The following is a 21194-nucleotide window of genomic DNA, read 5'->3' as shown; positions in this document are numbered from 1 at the left end:
TTTTTGGTTAAGTGTTTCTGAGAGGGTGGAATCGGGGAAAATAAACTGGAGATTGTTATGATAATGGATGGTGGTGATGATGATGGATGAAGATCCTGATGGATATTTTGTTGAGTAAAGAAATCTTCGGGATACTCATGTGTTACAACAAAAGAATTATTTTAGTCTGTTAAGAAGACAAGGGTACTCCGCGAAAGTACGCCACCCCGCGGCGAATTTCCGCATCGCCCGCTCACCTTGCCGCGGCCTAGCCTCGGGCAAATTTACGGCCTTATTCCTCCTCGTTAAATACTCGCCCATATAAACCACCGGAATAAAAATTCATTATTTTTTAGTAATTAATAACATAAAATATGATTGCTGTCAGCTGATTAATTATTCCGTTCTTTTTATGATGGATATTGTGTAATTGATAAAATGCTAGATCACTTAGATCGGGCATTCAACTTGCCGATAAACTCCTGCTTACACATAACACTAGCCCTCTTGGTCTTGTCAACATTCTGCGGGATCAGTCTTCAAGGCAAGCCACTCGTCCTTCGACCCGGATGGACGAGAATCATTTTACTTAAGTCACGCAACTATTTTTTATTTTTATTTTATTTATTTATTATCATTATTTTATTATTTATTTTTATTCCGAGCCGCTTCTTCGAGCTTTATAACATAATAAATTATAAATTTAAAATAAACACGAGTTACAATTGTCGCAAGAATTCACGTTATCTTAATGTCCTTTTGGATGTTGTAAATAATATCCGCTGAATTATTAAATAATTTTTTTTCATGCTCAGTTATACGCATTCGTATTACTTGAGTCACACCATTCTCACCTAATGTGCAGGGTAGGGACAAAAACATCTCATGGCAAATGCCATGATGACCCTGGACACCGTCGACAAAAAATTTTATTTAATAATTATTTAAAAGTATCATTGCAATTGCAAAGGTCAGTGCAATTTTTCCACTCACTTGGATCATCGTCGATACGGATTTAACTGTCGGGTTGTTTCTTAAAATATCTCTGGTGATATCAGCTGCCGCCAAACCGATCGCCGTGTTCGAATATCCCTTGAGACATCTCACCGTCGATCCGCTAATCGAAAAAATTTTCATTTTATCCCCAATTTATTTATTTTACTACCGATCATCTGTTTTATAAATCATATAGAGACCCACGCTCTGGTGACATCCTTCATCAGCTCGTTCCATCCATCCTGGTCCATATCCAAGCCTATATTTGGCATAATGTCGCGGAATAAAACTCCAGCAACATTAACTCCCGACCACAGCGGCACTAAAATGCAAAATAAAACCTTGGGTTTAATATCTCGCATTGGTTTTAAATACAAACTGGTGATTAAAAGAACTATATGAAACAACTTTCCATTTAAATTATCCATTTAACTTACCCTGACTATCTCCATGTTCGCCAATAATAAAAGCATTTACTGATTTTGACGCTACTCCAAGTCGTTCGCTGATTAGACATCGCAATCTCGCGGAGTCCAGGTGGCAACCGCTGCCAATTATTCTACTGTATGGCAGACCACTTACTTTCCATGTTACCCAAGACAGAATATCAACTATGTCCAGTGATAATTACTTATAATTACAATAATATAATAAATATCAATTATAAAAAATAAAAAATAAATTACCGGGATTTGTTACTACGAGAAATACTGCATTAGGACTGTATTCAACCAAAGGGGGCACGATATTTCTAATAATGTCTGCGTTTTTTTGAACCAACTCCAGCCTAGTTTCGCCTTTTATTTGCCGGGCACCCGCAGCAATAATGACGACCTTCGAATTACTCGATACACAAAAATCTAAAGAGAAAGCTCCGTGAATTTACAAAGTTCCTGTGTTATCGTCTGAGGGAAATGTCCGATACCTGTATCGTATTCGATGAACGGGTCGTCCAAAAAGACTGAAGAGTGACAATAGTCCATTCCTTCGCCTTCCAGCTTCTTTGGAAAGGCATCGACTATCGCTACATGGCTGCTTATCTTCTGATGAATTAAAACAATTAGTCGGCAATTACCCTGATAGCCAAATTGGCGGCAATCTGGAGACAATCTACTGCCGCAACCTGTCACCAAGTTGGTACTTCCATAAGTTGACGACAACTTCCACCTCGTGTAACTGTTGCCTACAAGTTGCTCAGAAACTTAGCGACAGGTTACGGCAGTAGATTGTCGCCAAGTTACAGAGCAATTTGTAGTCAACAGTTACACAAGCTGAAAGTTGTCGACAACTTGTCGTCAAGTTGGTCGCGACTCATCTGCACCAACTTTCTGATCAGAAAATCTGGCTATCAGTGTAAATAAATTGTTTTTTTTTTCTAATTTAATAACCTGGAATAAAATGGCATTGGCACACGCAACTCCGACCGTTCCCGCACCAACGATGGTCACCTTGTCGAAATTATCTCTCGCGGGATTTTTAACTTTGCACAAAAGTCCTTCTCGAAGAGAGCCAGGCCTAATTATTCAAAAAATCATGGAATTATTAATTACTTATTAACTTTTAAATTAAAAATGAATCAACTTCTTACTCAAAACTGACCGCTCTGTGGTTTATTCTCATATTTTTTATAAAAAAACTTTTTCTTTTAAATTTGTTCACTTGATTTGTTATCAAATTTTTTCTTTGGATTATTCTTTGGGTTAAATTTGACAATTGGGACAAAATACTCATTCTTGATGATTAATCATTAATTTGTAATTAATCTAATCATAGTTTTGAAAATTAAGAGGCTAAGGATTTGACAGTCAACTATCGACTGTCTTTTATAAGTCAGATTTAAATATTCACACAAATACTTTATTGATATCACACAATTATAATAAATACAGGTACATTATAATGGACCAAATAAATGTATAAAATATTATAATTATTATTAATTGTAAGTTTGAGGTATTTTTATCATTCGGAAACAAAGTAGACGTACCAGTTTTGAACCCGCTCCATTAATGGACATTTAGTATTTTATTTTTATACGTGAATATAAAAAATATTTAAACTGTAAGAAGTGTCTCAACAATAGAAATATCTGTTATTTATGAATATTCCAAGTGTCCAGAACCGGAAGTTCTACTTTGTGTTAAAGTTTGATTTAAAAATATTATTTTTTCTTACTGTAAATATTAAAACTGAGTAGAAAATATGCAGATCTTTTTTCAAATAGACATAACTTTTAAATAGATCCATAAATATATTAATCATGCAGTTAACAATTATTTTAAATATGTACTCGCTATATATTTTAGTTAGTTAATTAAATTTAAAATTTCAAGTTAGCCTGGACTTGATGCATTGTTTTGGCTGAAGTCAGCAAAAGAGATTTTTCGTCTTCAGTCAATTTTTGCTGGACAACAGAAGTAACTCCGTCCAATCCCAACACACAGGGTACAGATAAAAATACTTCTTCATCAATGTCATGGAAGCCCTGAAACAAAAGTCATAAATATTTAGTGTTGCGGCATGACCGTCATTTTGAGTTTCGGTCACAAATTTTTCGGCCAGGTCTGTCATTTTGGACCGTCAAAAAATTTGTTGTCCCAAATTTAGTCAGTGACATCCAGCTAGAAGATTTGTGACCCTCATTAAATTTTTGATCTCAAGTTAACGTCTAATCAAAAATTTTGTCAGTCACAACCAGAAAGATGATTGGACGCAATCTTTTTTTTAAATTCTGGAACCGTTAAAAAAAATTTCTGTATGACCGACTTACTTTGACCATCGTTGATACTGCATGGACTTGACCAGAGTTTCTCAACATTGCCGACGCAAGATTAGCGACACTGAGACCGATAGCCCATGAAGTGTAACCCTTTAGCTTGATAACTTCATAAGCACTTGAGACGACTTGTTTGTGAATGTCTCCGTAGTTTTCTGGGTCCTCTTTGGTCCCAACACGGGGGTCAAGATCACGTAGACGTACTCCAGCAACGTTAACTCCCGACCAAACTGGAACTAAAAAATAAAAATCGGTCAATAAAATTGGAGACTATCAAAGACTTAAATTAAATAATAAAATAAAAAAACCAACCACTAGTATCACCATGTTCTCCAATAATCCACCCATGGCAAGAAGTTGGAGCAGCGCCCAATTTTTGGGACAACAGAAAACGGAATCGTCCGGAATCTAAATTTGTACCAGAACCAATGACGCGATTTTTCGGGAACCCGGATAATTTCCAAGCAACATAAGTCAAGATATCAACGGGATTTGACACGATGAGCAGAATACAATTGGGGCTGTGCTTAACGAGCTGAGGAATTATTCCCTTGAAAATATCAGTGTTGCGCTGAACTAAATCCAGACGAGTTTCTCCTTCGCGTTGTCTAGCTCCCGCAGTGACGATACAAATACTTGAGCCTGCGCTCGCTGCGTAATCAGTACTCGCATTAACACGTGAATTTTTCAAAAAAGGACTTCCATGCTGTAGATCCATCATCTCCCCTTTCAACTTGTCTGCCATCACGTCAATCAAAACAACATCGCTCGAAACGTACTGAGGAACGAAAACATCAATAGTTATTTTTCAAAAAATATATAAATAAATATTTATTTATACGTTATTTCAAAACTTACTTTTGTTAAAATACTAAACGCACAGGCCATACCGACTTGACCAACCCCCACGACAGTTATTTTATTCTTTCCATTACCAGTCGGCTCCTTTACTATGCTCAGTAATTTTTCCTTAAGTGTTGCCATTTTTCTATAAATACAATTTCATGTAAAGATTAGGGATTAAATATAAATATAAACAAAGATATAAAAGGTCTTTATGGTTAAAGAAACAAAAGATTACGGTAATAGTCGATAAGTCAAATAAGAATGAGCCGAACTGCAATTGACGTCAATTGATAAATTGAGGAAAAAATTTAATGTCGAGGTCAGAGACCCATGAAATTAAAATGAATATAAAAAAGTTAAAATTCTTAATTTAGAAATGACTAGACGATTTAAGATAAAATATTTTTAAACTCAAGATAATGAGCACGCGGAGTTTTTAGTACCGGATGTCACCGGAAGATGACATAGAGAGCACGAAAAATTCAATTTGCACGTGGAAATGATGAAATTTATGAATTAAATCATTTTGCTCTTAATAAATATTAAAATTATCAATTAAAATTTATTAATGACAAGATAACTTTCACGGTCAATTGATAAATTTAAAAAAATTAGTCATGAATTGATATGATAAATCTGTTCAAATAAAGACTTATTCAGTTTACTGTTTACTGTCACAATTAATTCAAATATCAAACTAGAAAAGTTCACTGAACTTTTGGCACAAAAACACTGGGAATTATTTGATTTATTAAAAATAAAATTTATTATTCTTACCTATTAAAAGATCGATGCTCTGAGATCTTGATGAGATAAAGTTTGAATATAAATTTAACAAACTAATAAATTATCAATTATATTTGAATTTATATATATATTAAATATAGACTCGGCAAAACCCAACCGGCTTTCCTGACAGTTAGCAACTTTCTGGTTTGGAAGGTGACCTTATCCCCTCCTTTATATAGGCTCCCGTACGTTCCATGCGCCGAACGTGTACGTGAGCGTATACGTGCTGTCAAATCAATTGAAGTTAACTTTTAAAATAAATTCACCAATCAAAGTCCTTCTTCAAAGAATTACCGAAATTAGGACAAATATCATCGCTGTCTAAATAACTTCTGAAAAAAAAAATTTTTCACATGCTCGAAATATTGCATCAGTAATTTCATCATATGACGCAGTAGATTAGACGGGCCATTCGCGCATGGTGTTGAGTCATGGCAAATATTTCTGACGAAAAGTTGAAACAATAACGGAAAAGCGTTTCTGACGCAACTCCGTCAAATTGTGTACGTGCGTTTTGTCACTCACCCTTCGCTTTCCGGGCTGTAGATCAACAGAACTCGGCCTAGTCTTTCTCTATATTAATACCCGGCATCCTTTCAAGTTCTTGGACACGTTACAAGGGTACAGAGCGAGAGGGAAAATCGCCGGGAGCAGCACGTGCTTGAAAGAAATAATGCCAGCAAAAATATTCATAGTTTTATTTTTATTGCAATCACACGACTCCCGGGTGTAGCGCATTTGCATCTGATGTATGTAGTAATAACAAACGTTGATGTTTAAGCTGAAGACGACGACGAGGACGAGCGAATTAGCATAACCGTTGATATACAATCTCTGGAGAGTAGTTAGTAGTTAGAGCTTAGCTAATACACGCGTGGGTACATCGCGACATCCAGCATCCCAGTCTTGGGAGATTGGAAATGTCTTAAAAGTTTACGTACCCATGTGCAAATGCATATGTGTATGCACACACGCATGATTTAATGTTAATGCGGGTATGCCACGTAAATCATAGGCTTCTCTGTCTGATCAAAGATAACACAACAATTGTAATGTATATATATTTTTTTTTTTTTTATAATATTCTTTACGCACGCGTAAGATTTCTAATCGATAAGCTATCTCGGCGACGTGGCTTTATCACCTTATTATAAACCGATATACATTTTTTTTATAAATATTATATATTTTTATTCAAGAAGTGTAAAATACAGACGGGTGATTTATAATATATCGCGATAACGCTAACGAGAACTTTTGATTTCGGGGTTGGGGATAAAAAGTATGTTTTAAGTACAGCGTGGATAATCATGGGGAAAATAATCGCCCGCTAAAATATACGCACACAAACATATATTTATATGTATATGTATATATGTGTAAGGATGATAATAAAAGTCCTGAAGGTACTGTTGGAACGTGATCGGCGGCTTGACTGTTGTAATTTCCATAAACAATGTTTGCAACCGGGAGCTTCACACAAATTGCCATCGGGGCTGAAAAGGAACGAGCAGGAACAGGCAAAAGAGCTGGATCATTGCCGCTTTAAACTCGACGGCCACGGCCACGACAGCTGCCGAGTAATAGAGCAATTTTATAAATTATTGAGAGGAAAGATTGTGTTGTAGGTGATTAGGCGTTTTGGCATCTCTCGATGTGCCTTTGATATGCTAATTTTTGTATTTACCTTTTTTTGCCGCAATAAAAATGTATACTCATGTACACATATATACATGGACACATACTTATGTGCATGAAAAAAAAAAATACTTTTTTTTCCATCAACTGGATACTTACCACTTCGTCTTTCGAAAGAGAGTACCGTGAGTTGTGAAGAAGGCTGAGTTCTGTGTCCAGCAACAGGCAGAACAGAACTCTGCACTTACCACCACCATTTTTAATTTTCATTCGTTCTTTTCATCTCCACGCATTGAAATTACCAACGACAAAATAATAATTTTGACAATTCAGCCTGAGGTTAAATAAATCCTGCTGATAAATTACATCGGAGGTATTCCACTACTGATATAACAGTAAGATATGCAAACAGAAAAAATATATATAACCCCCTCTGAGCAGTGAGTGTATGCAAGAGTGGGTTTCGTTGATCCTGAGGGCGGTTATTTGCCCGTCGATTCGATATCACGCCAGCTGTTCGCCGTCTCTCCATGCGCGTCCCCGATAAATCATTCTCACAACGCCACCAACATATATATTTATATTTATATATATGTATGGGGGAGGTAATACACCGAAGAGAGTACAAAAGCGAACGCCCACCCTCGAGCCATGTTTCAAGGTCCCACGTACTCGATTCGAATCCATTCTTTCCGACTGTCGCGGAAATTTAAACAAGTTAATAAAGTTATTCGTTGCATATACACCAACCAGTTTACATCTACAGTACACTTAATATTTCTTATGCATTCACCAAGCCTGAGATAAAATAATAAGCAAAAAGAAGACTGTAATTGAATTGTTTCGAGTTTCTTGGCTATAAAGGAGGAAAAAGAGTACGAGAAATAAAAGAAGGAGGAGGAGGAGGAGGTGGAAAGTATAATTAATAAAATTGAGCAATTGACTTTATAAGCCGGCACATATAGAATGAGTCAACAAAAAACCAAGTGAGATGTGGCGTGAGTATCCGCACTTACTCTTTCCTCGACAATTAACCGCGAGGGATATATATATACTCAGCCCATTCCCTGGCCTTTCTCTCGAGCAAGCAATCGCCGGCTATTAATTACAATCAGCACTATCGCACACACATACTCTTAGCCTCCCAAGTTAATTTTTACCCCTATAACTATACTGCCACCACCACTATCACAATATCCTTCTTCATTTAATCTCCAGTGTCTTCGTCCCGAAATTTTATGCCCCAAAGTACTTCGGAGAATATCAAGGTCGAAGAACTTGACACAGGCAAAGAGCAGTATAGTAAAGACTCACCATAAAATAGTTTTGTTACCAGCAGAATAAAAAAAAAAAAATATTACTGCTCTTATAAATCACGGAAATTTTTTTTTTAGCTATAATTTTTTTTTTTTTGGCTAAATATTTAGCACAAACGGTTAGTGAGGACTCATGAGCGTCAGCATGACATGAGCAAATAAACTGTACGGGAAATATATTTTTAACAGCTCGTAATAATCCGTACAAGTGACAAAGAAAAACACACAAGCGATATATTATATCAAATTACTAAAACAAAAATTTATATTTTTACTAGTCTATTCCTAGTGCGCTGTAGTAAATGTGCCGCAGTTACTCAGTCAGGGTATTATTATAATATTATAGTGGATGATCCGGGTGTCGAGTGTGGGATGATAAAATAGACGTTAGAGAGTTTAGATCTGAAAGAAGGTGACAGAATTATGTGGGCAGCCCGCATTCGCAGATTTCTCTTGTACTTAAACCATTCATATTATTGTATGTGATGATGATAATAATAGTAATATATACATGTAGATATATATTTTTGTTCATTGAATCGTCGCTAATTCCACTTTAACCAGCTTTATTAACCGGAATTGTATATATATAAAAGTCTGATTTTATAACAATACAAAAAAAAATATTTCACCTTCTGGGCTTGTATTGAGACCTGATATACGTTCTCTAATCATGGGTCCGTTGCCGAAGCTGGCGCCGTTTGGTGTATCGACAAACGCGTCGGGGCTCGAAAAGGACCCGGGAGGCTGAGGTCGGGGAGGAGAGTGAGAAGTCACTAAAAGAGACGCTGGCTGGGAGGTGAATGAGGGAGCATGTTGATTAGCGGATATCTTAATTACTGATTGGCTACGCGGACTAATTAAATCGTAACTCAATCAAGAGCCCCTGAGGAATCTCTTGGTGGAGAAATGAAAATAAACTAATAAAAAAAAAAAAAATAAAAACCACTTAAAAGTAAGCTACGTTGCATCGTCGTCGTCTCTCTCCTGCGAGTTAAAAGGCTATCTCATCCCTCTTCAAGTTCACGTACACTCCCTCGATTATTTTTTTATTCCACGAACCCACGCCGTGGCTCTCAGTGCTGCCAGCGAATAAAAAGTATAATTAGCGGCACCTACCGCGGTCTTTAGGCGCTTCTGAATTTTTTTATATTTTTCTCTTCGTCTTGCACACCTCGTCCCCCTTCTTCATCTTTATGATAAATGCGACCTCGGAGAATTGTTTTTAAAAAAGTTACCAAAATAATTTTAAAATATATACAGGCATATAAATAAATTATTTAGTTGTCCGTGATACTCTTCGCGGTTTAGCGGTAAAGTGCCAAGACTGTTTATAAGCTACCAGCAGTAAAAGTATAAAAAGTATAAAGCGAATGAGAATTTGGTCGGTATAAGCCGAGAAAGTCCACCAAGGAATTATATCATTACCCTGAGCAGTATCAAAGGTACCAAGGTGCGGGTTTATAAATTATGGTCTCAAGACGCGTCATCGAGATAATACAGAAAAATGGGCTTGAGTTATTCTTCTTAAGGGCCTCAAAACCCGCCAACACTATTGCCCAATGTCACTGCAGTCTTCCGCATACGCAGACTCCGGTCTCTGGTATTCATACTCTGGTATCGGAGAGAGTCCTCAAAAATATAATGCCGCTGGAGCAGCTTTGAGCCGAGAGTAACCGGGGAACCAAGATGAAGCCGTACACCGCGCGGCGGGAGCCTTAGGCTCATTCGTTAGCACAAATAATGAATCACCGGGCAGAAACGTGACGCTTCTGTCGCAGACATGATGCTGGATTGGCTGTTACTGGGACCGAAACCGGTGTGTGAATCGACTCCTCGCAGGACACCTATACTCACCTGACCGCAAACTTAATCATTCCAATATAAATAAAAATTATCAGGAGGCTGATTAATCAAGTGAAAAAAAAAATCACGAAACATAAAATATTTTTACTTAAATTATAATTGATCAATCAGACGACGCACTTGTTACACACTCTCAGACCAATGTTTATAAATTCTCAATACTCCATGTCTTTATTAGAGAGAGAGAGTGTCCACTTAGTGATTATCCAGTCCTTGAGAAACAAGTCCAAGTCCGAGATGCTGATGATGATGATTATCATTATGATTATAATGGGGATCCTGATGCGAGGAGCCAATATATTGTGATGTAGAAAAATTCGCCCACCTGTCCCGCCTCGTTCATCAGGATTACTCTCAATATACTCTGTGATTTTTTAAAACTTACATCTCACTATACGTATTTATAGCACGAGGCAATTTACATGCGTGTCCACGCGATCGCCCTGGTTCAAACTACGTCCTCGCTGTTTATATTATGTTGTCGATACTATATCAACACATACTAATAAAACACCACTCCAGTGTATAATATGTGCACATACATACATATTTATTTAAATAATAATAACCGTCATCATCATCATCATCGTTATAATTACTATCAATAATTTATTCCAATTTATCTATAATCGTCTTTTGTAATTCGTATATCGACTTGCAAGATTTTGTCGTCAATTCTTGTTCTTCTTCGGTATACTGATAGCGAATTAAAGACTGCACGCCATTTCTCCCGATGATGCAGGGCAGAGACATGAAAATATCTTTCTCGAGTCCATGTTTGCAGCCCTGGTGAATAAAAAAATAGTTGGGTCATTTATGCGGCATAATATATGTTAATATATTCAAAAACAGTGTTAGTATTTTTTATAATAATAACAGCACTAATAATGATAATAATAATAATAATAGTATACCTTGAGGAAAGTAGAAACTGTGAGGCACACGCAGGTGTTCCTAATGATCGCGTCAACAATTTCACCAACACAGAGCCCGATTCCCCAACTACAGTAACCTTTTTTCCTTATTAAATCGTCAGTACTGCTAACGACTTTATTATGAAGTTTATTCCAGCCCTCAGGGTCGAACTTTGTGCCTATCTCTTTGTTTATGTCCTTCAATTTCATTCCCATGACAGACACTGCTGACCAAACTGGCACTGACAAATACCAACAATAACTCATACTATTAAAATCCTTCAATATCGTGTCAAATATTAATTTAAATTTTAATTATTTACTACCAGATGTGGTTCCGTTTTCTCCGATAATCATCGCCTGGACAGAACTTGGAGCAATACCAAGTTTTTGACTGATTAAATACCGAAATCTACAGCTATCCAAGAAAGTTCCGAGACCAATTACGCGATTAGGCGGGAACCCGGAGAGTTTCATTGCTACGTAAGATAAAATATCGACTGAAAGAAGAAAATATGTCTGTGAGATTGTAGTTTTTGTTTTACGAGTAATTAGTAATTAAAATAACCTGGACTGGAGACAATTACGAGGACGCTGTTGGGCGCGAACTTGCAGACGTTAGGAACAAGGGTTTTAAATATGTCGAGATTCTTCCGGAGCATATCTTCTTGGGTCTGCTCGGGCCGTTGCTTGGCACCTGCGGCAATGACGCAGACCGCGGCATCCCTGGCCTCGCTGTAATCTGGCAGGTATATTACCGGTTATAACTTAATCTATAGAAGAGAGTGTAGTGGAAGATTGACCCCCAAGACCTCAGTTTCTATACCCACTCAACTGGCTCTCACCTTTGGTCCCGTAGATACTCGGGTTGCCCAGGAAAGCGCCCGCGTGGCTGATATCTTGAGCCTCTGCCCTCGCGAGACTTTCGTTCACGTCTATCAGCACCAGCTCCGAGGCAATGCGCTGTGTTAGAGAAGAAAACATGACAAGTGATAAACGAGATAATGAAATCTGCTAAAGCAATTTAGCTTAACTGTTTAAGTTATAATAAATAAGACACATATATAGACGAATATATTATTGAGTTTTCTAATATCCTTCTTAAAGCTCCCAGCTCTCAGTGATCAATTAAAAATCAGCATCAGCATCATACGTGACAACATTTATTATTATTTTTCATGTCTTGACTCGTAATATTTTAAAATCTTTTTATATCCTAAAATAATGACAGAGTAATAAAAGATTGGGATAAAGAGAATAAATAAATTCGGTCCACGTACACGACATTAACGAGTCGTTTAATGATGGCGGTCGATTGATCGACGTCCAGGCGGTAATTTAATGCGATGGATCATTAAAGTCTCTTGATTATTTTTCTCCTGGCGATGTAACCACACGCTGGAAATTTTGTGCCTCCGAAAGTGTCCAAAATGAGCAAGAACTTTAAAAGAACACGCTGATGCTGAGGACGAGAACAAGGATGAGCGCAGAACGGTAAGACGCGGCAGGTTGTCCTCCAGCATATATTATACTCAGTCGAGAATAAGGTATACGAGTCCGTGGACGTTTTCGTGGCGGTGCTACGCCACACGATAACTCATTCCTGAGTAATTACACGTCCGTGCTCTCAGCTCTCTCCTTTCTTCCAGCTTTAAGATTTGGTTCCTCGGGTATAGTCCCAAATAAGTACAAGTACAAGCACAGGCACAAGTACAACTACGGGTATAAGTACAAGTATAAGTAGTAGTACACAGCAACAACAACAACAACAACAACCACCGAGACAAGATACACACAAGAGTGGCCTGGGTGTTTAGCCGATCTCGGCTCGAGAGCTACAACATCACGCTGAAGCACACCCGCTGGCTCCAGTAGACCCCACCGCGATCGTTACGTGTGTTTTCAACGGGCGACCCGTCGTCCATTCATTATAGAATCCCAAACGAGCGTGCTGAGGATATTCGGTAGCGGTTCTTGTAACGCGTCGTGCATCTTTACTCCATTTTTTATACATTTTTTATTTTTTTTATCAAACATCCTCTTGGCTCTCTGCATTCTCTCTTCATTCGCGTTCAATTCTAAAAGCTCGTAACTCGGGATATAAATTCCCGTTGATTTTAAAATATGCCAACTTGTGTGTGATACTCAACTCGTTAAACATCTTCTTTAATATCACTTGTGTGTGTACATGTGTGTCGGTTTTAAAACCGACATGAGAATTTTTAAACGTTCACATATACATAAACATAAATATAAATATATATCCATGTGTATGTGTATTTACTTACTAGGAATTTTAACAAACATATCTTTGTGGGCAGATTGTTGATGTACCAGCGTAGTCAGTACAATAATTTACCGGGACTTTGACAAACCTACTTGTGAATTCCCTTTCGAGCTGAGGTGAAGAGAATGGCGGCTCGTATGATGACGCATTTAGACCTGACATACGCAGTGTCGGTGACAAAACACGTTTATTGTGTTTTAGTGGCTGATGTCGTTGTCTAGTTGGACAGGTAATATCGCACCTGAGAGACGGCACTCGGTCCTCACAGCGAAACAACCTCGACTGTCGTGGATATCCGGCCTTGCTACACCGACAAAAAGTTAATATCGGTGTTGTTGTTGGTAGCGTTGGCGGTCGCGGTAGCGGTGGCGGTGCCGGCGGAGGGCATCTGGGAACAACACCTGGCGATGAGGATGTGGGTCGATAAGTTGGGGGTATTTCAGACTCGTAGCAATTGTTGTAGAGCATCAGCCGGCCCTTTAATGACGGGCAGATATTTTTTGTCGACAGATAGCGTTTTAAATTAGGTCCTGGGCACGGTGGTATATTTGTTGCTGGTGAATAATACTTCCGAGTTGGAATAAACTCGTAAGATGGTGATGAAGTTGGACGATAAGACTTTGACTTTTTACAGGGAATGTATTGATGACAAACGGGAAGTGATCTTGGTTCACAAAATGATTTTGGTGCTGATACTGGCCTTGAGTTGCAGGGAATTGAAGGACATTTTCGCGAATATGAAGGCAAAGGTCCAGGACATTTCTCTGATGGAGTGCATCTGCGCTGATACTCGTACTTGTTGACTATACTGTTGATACGCTCGGCGAGACTGGGACGTGACTTGGATGTGCTACTGCAGCAGTTCATCTTGGTCGCACTTTAAATTTTCATACGACTACGCGAGTGATGACGAAAAGTCATCTTCCTTATTAATTTTTTTTTATCACGTATAATTTAAATTATAGCCATACGGCTGATTTTTAACCTAGATTGTGACGATAATTCACTTGACATGTTGATTCTTTTATTTTATAATGTCAATCAACTTCACTCGGTCAATTATTTTTATCATTATTATTATTTTAATGACATGTATATAATATTAAATATATATTAATGTCATGTGCATACATGGATGTGTGTTTTACGGCGCTGATGTACGAATGAACGTCACTGGTTAGCGAAAATACAAACGAGAATGCACATATGACATGTCTCCACCCCTGCATCCGCTTGCTTTCACTGTGTATATTCTCTCTATAATATTCTCGACATTTGTGCGATATAATAATGATACCGGAGCGGAAGCAAACCTCAAAATTATCCGCTTGCGACGGATTGCCTTTTCATACGCGGCGACATTGCCGGAACCGCACGTCACGACCACGTGGATATTTTATACGAGGAAATTTACTCTACACATTAATTCTACGAATATATTATCATTTATTTAATATCATTGATTTTTTTTTCAATTAATATAATTTGATAAATAATTTTTTTTTATTTGAAAAATTAAAATACACAATCAAGTGATAAATGATAATTTTTATACCTCGATAAAAAATGCTCGAATGAAGAAGAAAAAAAATTTTAGCCCCAAAAATTTTGGTCTTCTTTTTGATTTGTAATTAAAATAAAAAAATGTTCGACACGAGAATGAATAAAATTATCTGAAAGGAGACACTTGAAGCTAAAAAATGAATTTTTTAAAATTTCAACACGACGATTTAAACCAAAGTTACAATCTTTTACTATTAAATTACAAGAAACGAGGTTTTAATTTTCCGATAATTAAATTTTAAATTTAAATTAAAAACTTTTCTTTTAAATAAACAATAAAAAAAAGAAAGCTTTGATTTAGAATGAAGATAAAAAATAGTATCTAAAATTACCCGAGATAATTCAAGAATATATTTCAATAATAATAAAAAAAAACTAAATAAGGAGTTGATTAAAAAAAAAAGTAATTGGAATAATTTATAATGCATAAAGAAACGACAACTGACACCGTAACTTGGAGTAGGGAACGAGTTAAATTTCGGTTGAGAAGCCCGAGAGGAGATAAGAGATGGGTATAGCATGGATTTCAGCTTCTCGTCGTCGAAAAACATAAATCAGTGGAAGAAAGAAGAGGCAAAGAGAAAAAGAGGAAGCAAGTGCGGGGGCGCTTGGACGACGTGTAAATGCTCGCCTTACCATCCGATAAGGACCTCCAGTGAAACAAGAAGCAACTCCGACTCTTCCCCCCCCCCCCTCTCCAGTCACCTCATCCTCCTCTTTTTCTTTTCATCTTCTTCAGCATCCAATTCCACCCTCCGCTCATTAACATCACCATTTTGATCCGGTAGCTTCAAGGTCTACCGTCTTCCTTTTCAGTCTCTTCCATTCCCCAACACCGTCATCAACATCGCCATCACCATCACCATCACCATCAACATCAACTACAACTTCAACGGCAGCAAAAACAACATTAGCAATTTTAACTTCAAGGTATCAGGTAAATCGAGACTTGATGACTATCCAATCGATGGTTAGTCTTTATGGACCAGTAGAACAGGTACCTTCTCATATTACTCGATTTACCCCTTGTTTAAACGTAAAATCTATCAACCAGCCTTCGTAAAAAATTTTTTATGTTTGTCTACACCTCGGGCTGTCAATTGTCAGTTGTTAGATCCTAGTTGTTAGTTGTCAGTTATCAGTTGTCAGTAACGCACACTTCGATCTTAAACATTTGGGTCACGTCATGTGGGTGGGAAAATTTATAACTCCAAAGCTAAGAGACTAAGACGAATGATGATGTCTCAGGATTACCGTACTCCTATCGTCCTACCGATCGACGTGATCGCTTTGAAATAATAGCTAACAATAGAGATGGAAGATATGATTTGAGCTCTGTAATATTAACTATCATGTACAAACATATATATCTATACATTCATATTATACATAAAGAAGTCACTGGTTGAGTGGTTAGTGTATTGTACTTATTGTAGATATACAATTTACAATCGACAGTAGATGATTGAAGTTACGAACCTTGAAAAGTAGCGATACAGCAACCGCAACTCCTGTATATCCACTACCGAGGATCGCGACCTTGACCTGATGACTATCCGGGAGCTGGCCTTTCTTGTTTGCCAATAGATATTCAACAGTGTTTGCCTTCTCCGTAAGCCTCTTCCTGGACTCGTTCATCCTCAATCGCCAATTTAAGTCCACGGATTCCCAGGTCTCGCAGGAATTAGTAAATTGTCGCGAAACATGCTTAGGTTATATTGACCAGACCAAATTTTTTTTTATTACATATAAAATAATAATTAGGTTGTAACAGTGACTTGCAGTTAAGTTCAAATCATTACTCATTCCGTCTTTTGACAATGAGTATCAAAAAGATGTATCGTTATATTAAAAACGATTCTTGTTATGCATACACATATTCAGTATGAGGATCATGTAGTGAGACCCTGATTATCTGACACACGTGTGTATGCAGGTAATAAAGCTGATGTGTACTTTATTTGATGTTAACTGGAGTGTGGATAACAAGACATAATAGGATGTGTGTGTGTGTGTGTGTGTGTGTGTTTGCAATGCTGATTGTATGCAGACACATGACTATGGTAGGGTGGGCGATTTAGTTTCTGCGTCCCCAATTACTCGGTTCGAGCTCCTACACTTACAACAGGAAACTTATATGTTGCTTATGCCCATTAAACAGGGAAACCATCAAAGGCAAAGGCAAAGCCATTGGTAGTTACAAGTATTTTATACCCATCCTGGTTACAACACATATGCTAAAGAGCGCCGAACTCATTAATGGGTTAAGCTAATTTTCATTTCCGCTTCCAATTTAATTCAGCCTTTTTTTTACACGAACACGAATTTTAAAACTCATAAGAATGCATCCAAGCACACACACAGCTCGATAGTGTGGTAATCGATCGCCAGATGTTCTATTGCATGAGGAAGACTAAGAAAGATTCTCATTTCCGATAAAGTTCCTCGGTATCCCAGAACCCGCTAGTCCATTCAACGTCCACTAATTCGATTTATTTCTGTAAGGAGATGCGGTTTATTTACTTTAACATACATCCATATACATGTACATATTTATTGCATATATTTATATAGATATGTACATATAAAATACAGAGGGAAAATATGATTGTAGATTGAATTACAAAAGATCACACAGGTCGTTGATACAATGGGGAATAAATTGAAAAATAATAATATAATAAATATGATTATAAAAAATCATGAATATGATGGATAATATGATATACATATTATGTATACGTATGTGAGGATAATGATAATGGTAATGATGAAATATATCAGAGCAATTGATGGTCGTTATCGTCATCATTGTCATCATTGTCGCGTGGTTCCATAAGAATCCCGCATTCGCGCAGAACATTTCGGATTCCATCGGCGCATGCTTGTACTTTAGTTTTCTCCTCCTCGGTTAGTTTGTGTCTCATCAGTTGAAGCATACCGCCGGTTCCAAGAATACAGGGCATGGACATGTAGACGTCCTTGTCGGTGCCATGACTGCAGCTCTGTAATAAAAAAAGTTAAATACTCCGACAGCGACGCTAAATATCCTCTAAGTACTCGGTAAAATAATATAAGAAGTGAATCGGCAAGAAACACCAGTAGTCATCGATCGTGATCAATGATCACCGAGGTAAAAATTCTTACGTGAATATGTGTGGCGACTGGTAGCACGACCTTGGTATTCCTCAGAATGGCATCGACAATCTCAACAGTAGACAATGCCAAGCACCAGCAGCTCGGTCCTTTCTCACCCTTTTCACTCGCTAACTTTGATTCCATCTCGCTCACTAAGCTTGTCACCTCATACCACCGCTCAGGGTCATTTACTTCCCCCATTTTTGGATTTATCTCCCGTAACTTAAGTCCGACGACGTGAGCACTCGACCAAACTGGTACTTAATTAATAAATAAATAAATAATAAATTAAATTCACCTCGAATATTAATGACGTTTGCATTCATCATTTAACAATAAGATGACATAAATTAGGTCGTTATATTTTTTTTACCAGATGAATCTCCTTGTGCGCCGATACTCATGCAGGAGATCGAAGTATTAGCGACTCCGAGTCTCTGACCCAGATGACACTGGAACCTCATTGTGTCGACAAGAGTCCCAGTACCGATTACACGATTTGATGGTAACTTTGATAGTCGCCAAGTTATGTACGACATCACTTCAATGGGTCGTGTTGTAACAACGAATACTGCACGACAAGCAAACTTGGCTATTGCCGGTATAACTCGTTTGAATATTTCAAAATTATCTTTTATATTTGGAGATTCCCCGGGACCTGGTTCTCCCAAAGCGATTATCACAACTGTTGATTCTTTTACCATCGTCATATCTGCAACCAATACATATATATGTGTATATAAAGAACAAGAGTTTTAAAGATAACAAGAGAATAAGCGCGACTTAATGAAGACACGAGTAGAAGATGAAGATATTCTAATGTCCTTACAACGGTATTTTGAAGAAGCAGTTAAGGATCCGTTCTCGTTCCATGAATCCCAACTGCTGTTACTATTTATTATCGGTCAGCGTTAAAATACTCGACACTAGCAAGCTGGAAACGAGTATGGTTACCTTGTTATTGGTAATCATCACCATGTTTGTCACGAACACGCGCCGACTGTAAAGGACAAATTTCGAGGGTACCAAGAGTCCGCGTTTGTTGTTTCGTTAAGCCAAACTTTTCGGCTTTCTCTTTGGAAATAAAAATAACTATAAGTCAGTTAAACAAAGGTGAAACTTGTGACAGGTTATGGAGTCTGTAGATTAAGATATCGAGATGTCTTGGTGTCTTAATATCAAGAAAACCTTTATTCTTAGAAAGTATCCTAAAATTAAATAAGAACGTGACAAACGTACGGGTAAAGGTGGCTAGTAATTCAGAGATATATCTTTTTTGTCTTCCTCGAAATAAAAAAAAAGTTTAAAAAATAAAAAAATATTCAAAGCACAGTAATCCCTGGAGTCTGGATAGGAGCATCTCGATCTCGGTATAACGATAGACTGGTGGGAAGAGAGAGACGGAAAAGAGAAAAAAATTTATAGAGGACAGAAATAGAGACTGAGAAAGAGTGAACGGTGAGATCAGTTGACAAGATTAGTACCGAGTGGTCCGGCACTCTCTCGTGTCGTTGTAGAATCGTGTCCCGGGCACTACTGCTGATGTTGCTGCTGGTACAGTATAAGTATTAGCTGTCTTGAAGCTCAGCTACGGGATAACTCGAGGCGACGAGCGTGATCCGTCAAAGCGACCGATCGTGCACCCGTTGATCCGATGAGTGAAATCACTTTTAGATGATTTCAATTTAACTCAAGGCTTTAAATAACTTTAGTACAGGGATGAATTGATAATGGCAATAAGCTGAGAAGCTGGCGAATAAAATAAAAAATTTCTTATGAAAAAAAAAAAAAAAGAAACAGGTGGAAAAAAATTTAAGTGTTTTGTCGCAGTGTCGATAAAACATTTAGGGAATCTTTACCCGCTGTACCGGTGATCAGTGGATTACCCAAGAAGATGCCTGCGTGCCGGATGTCCTCAGCCTCGGCCTCTGCTCGCACCGCATTCTTGTCGATCAGACAGACCTCGCTTGCCATTCTCTGTGAATTTAACCGACAGATTAATTGCCGTAATTATATACCAACATTAAGCTTTTATTTTTTTTAATTCTCGTTCCTGCATTAAAATAAAATTCATTAAAAATAAAAAAGTTTGTGGTCACCCTCATGAGAATAGCGATCGCGCAGGCAACGCCGATCTTTCCCGCGCCGACTATCGACACTTTCAGACGGTGGGGATAAGTATCGCAGGGATTCGGCTGGGTTGTTATCAAGGCATTTTTCGTTGTCGTTGTGATGGGTCCTCTCGTCTTATTTTTCTCAGACTCTGACTCAGACTGAAAGTAATAAAATTCCGCTAGCAAGTTGTCGGGCAAAAAAAAAACCCTTTTGTGGAAAAAAAAATTTTTTATTGCATCTCACCGTTTCGTCTTTGGCATTTTCTTCGGTATTTTTATTGTCACTTTCACTCGAGCCCTCCATATTACTAGACCCAAAATAAATAAAAAAATAAAACATTGTCACAAACTTATAAATAATAATAAAAAAAGGGTAGGCTGTAAAATTTTTTAGCCGAAAAATAGTAAAAGGGTTTTTTGGGACGCATAATAAAAATGATAATTTAAAGAAAGGGAAAAAATATTGGAAATGCAAAAAAGTACGTTGTAAAAGAAACCCCGCAGAGATTACCTGGCTTCTTAGCAGGTTTCCTCAGCTAAATTTACACTCAAGGGCCGTCTGATCAGTAAATCATCGGTCAGCAAGAAAGTACACAAGGGACTAATGCGACGAGAGGTTCATTACTTCCTCCATAGACTTATACTAAATAAATAATATATAATTTTCTCTAATGATTCATAACCTCTGTTGCTAAATACGACCGTCGTCTCGGTAAAAAAAAAAAAGGATAAAAAATTCCTGCAATAAATAAATAACTTCAATTAGCTGAAATTCACGCTGTGGAAATTCACACTGAACAAAATATCACTCGTTTTAAAAAGAACCCCGATATATATATAGGTATAGGTATATTTATTTGTGAGATTCAGTTATATGTTGCAATCAATTAAAAAATCAATCGAAAACATCCTCATAATTACTTATGGTCGTTATAATATACTCTCTCCGGCAGTACTAAAGCAAACGGGGTG

The 21194-nt window shown here is 37.5% G+C and overlaps 4 protein-coding genes across 9 annotated transcripts; all 4 read right to left on the bottom strand.

The window, feature by feature from the left end:
* Positions 1 to 649: 649 nt before the first annotated feature.
* LOC130673012 (L-lactate dehydrogenase C chain-like) lies at positions 650 to 2581 on the bottom strand. The gene is made up of 8 exons (XM_057477858.1): positions 2575 to 2581; positions 2364 to 2490; positions 1901 to 2018; positions 1662 to 1835; positions 1413 to 1586; positions 1180 to 1297; positions 973 to 1096; positions 650 to 885 (listed from the first exon to the last, which is right to left on the bottom strand). Exons 3-8 carry the CDS (start codon positions 1956 to 1958, stop codon positions 718 to 720), a joined length of 816 nt encoding a protein of 271 aa, XP_057333841.1. The 5' UTR covers positions 1959 to 2018; positions 2364 to 2490; positions 2575 to 2581; the 3' UTR covers positions 650 to 717.
* A 229-nt stretch (positions 2582 to 2810) lies between these two features.
* Positions 2811 to 5536, bottom strand: LOC130673011 (L-lactate dehydrogenase). The gene is made up of 5 exons (XM_057477857.1): positions 5375 to 5536; positions 4610 to 4739; positions 4064 to 4529; positions 3746 to 3987; positions 2811 to 3460 (listed from the first exon to the last, which is right to left on the bottom strand). Exons 2-5 carry the CDS (start codon positions 4733 to 4735, stop codon positions 3296 to 3298), a joined length of 999 nt encoding a protein of 332 aa, XP_057333840.1. The 5' UTR covers positions 4736 to 4739; positions 5375 to 5536; the 3' UTR covers positions 2811 to 3295.
* Positions 5537 to 10269: 4733 nt separating this feature from the next.
* Positions 10270 to 16723, bottom strand: LOC130673540 (L-lactate dehydrogenase A-like 6A). 6 transcript variants are annotated; one of them, XM_057478572.1, is made up of 6 exons: positions 16450 to 16723; positions 11966 to 12083; positions 11689 to 11862; positions 11444 to 11620; positions 11121 to 11362; positions 10270 to 10992 (listed from the first exon to the last, which is right to left on the bottom strand). In XM_057478572.1, exons 1-6 carry the CDS (start codon positions 16606 to 16608, stop codon positions 10816 to 10818), a joined length of 1047 nt encoding a protein of 348 aa, XP_057334555.1. In that variant the 5' UTR covers positions 16609 to 16723; the 3' UTR covers positions 10270 to 10815. The 6 variants fall into 6 exon arrangements, 4 of the variants coding, with proteins under 4 accessions (XP_057334555.1, XP_057334557.1, XP_057334558.1 ...); XM_057478574.1 differs by lacking the exon at positions 16450 to 16723 and adding an exon at positions 12401 to 14414 and having other exon boundaries at positions 10272 to 10992; positions 11966 to 12336; XM_057478575.1 differs by lacking the exon at positions 16450 to 16723 and adding an exon at positions 12401 to 14414 and having other exon boundaries at positions 10272 to 10992; positions 11966 to 12325.
* Positions 16724 to 17567: 844 nt separating this feature from the next.
* On the bottom strand, positions 17568 to 20918 carry LOC130673539 (L-lactate dehydrogenase-like). The gene is made up of 7 exons (XM_057478571.1): positions 20734 to 20918; positions 20467 to 20530; positions 20208 to 20381; positions 19968 to 20085; positions 18482 to 18820; positions 18118 to 18368; positions 17568 to 17975 (listed from the first exon to the last, which is right to left on the bottom strand). The coding sequence occupies exons 2-7, from the start codon at positions 20524 to 20526 to the stop codon at positions 17751 to 17753; spliced, it is 1167 nt and encodes a 388-aa protein (XP_057334554.1). The 5' UTR covers positions 20527 to 20530; positions 20734 to 20918; the 3' UTR covers positions 17568 to 17750.
* Between the last annotated feature and the right edge of the window lie 276 nt (positions 20919 to 21194).

Source organism: Microplitis mediator, chromosome 8, assembly GCF_029852145.1.
Source record: "Microplitis mediator isolate UGA2020A chromosome 8, iyMicMedi2.1, whole genome shotgun sequence".
In the NCBI taxonomy this organism is placed as follows: Eukaryota; Metazoa; Arthropoda; class Insecta; order Hymenoptera; family Braconidae; genus Microplitis; species Microplitis mediator.
Note: the sequence above shows the minus strand (reverse complement) of the source record. Positions and strands in the feature narration are given on the sequence as shown.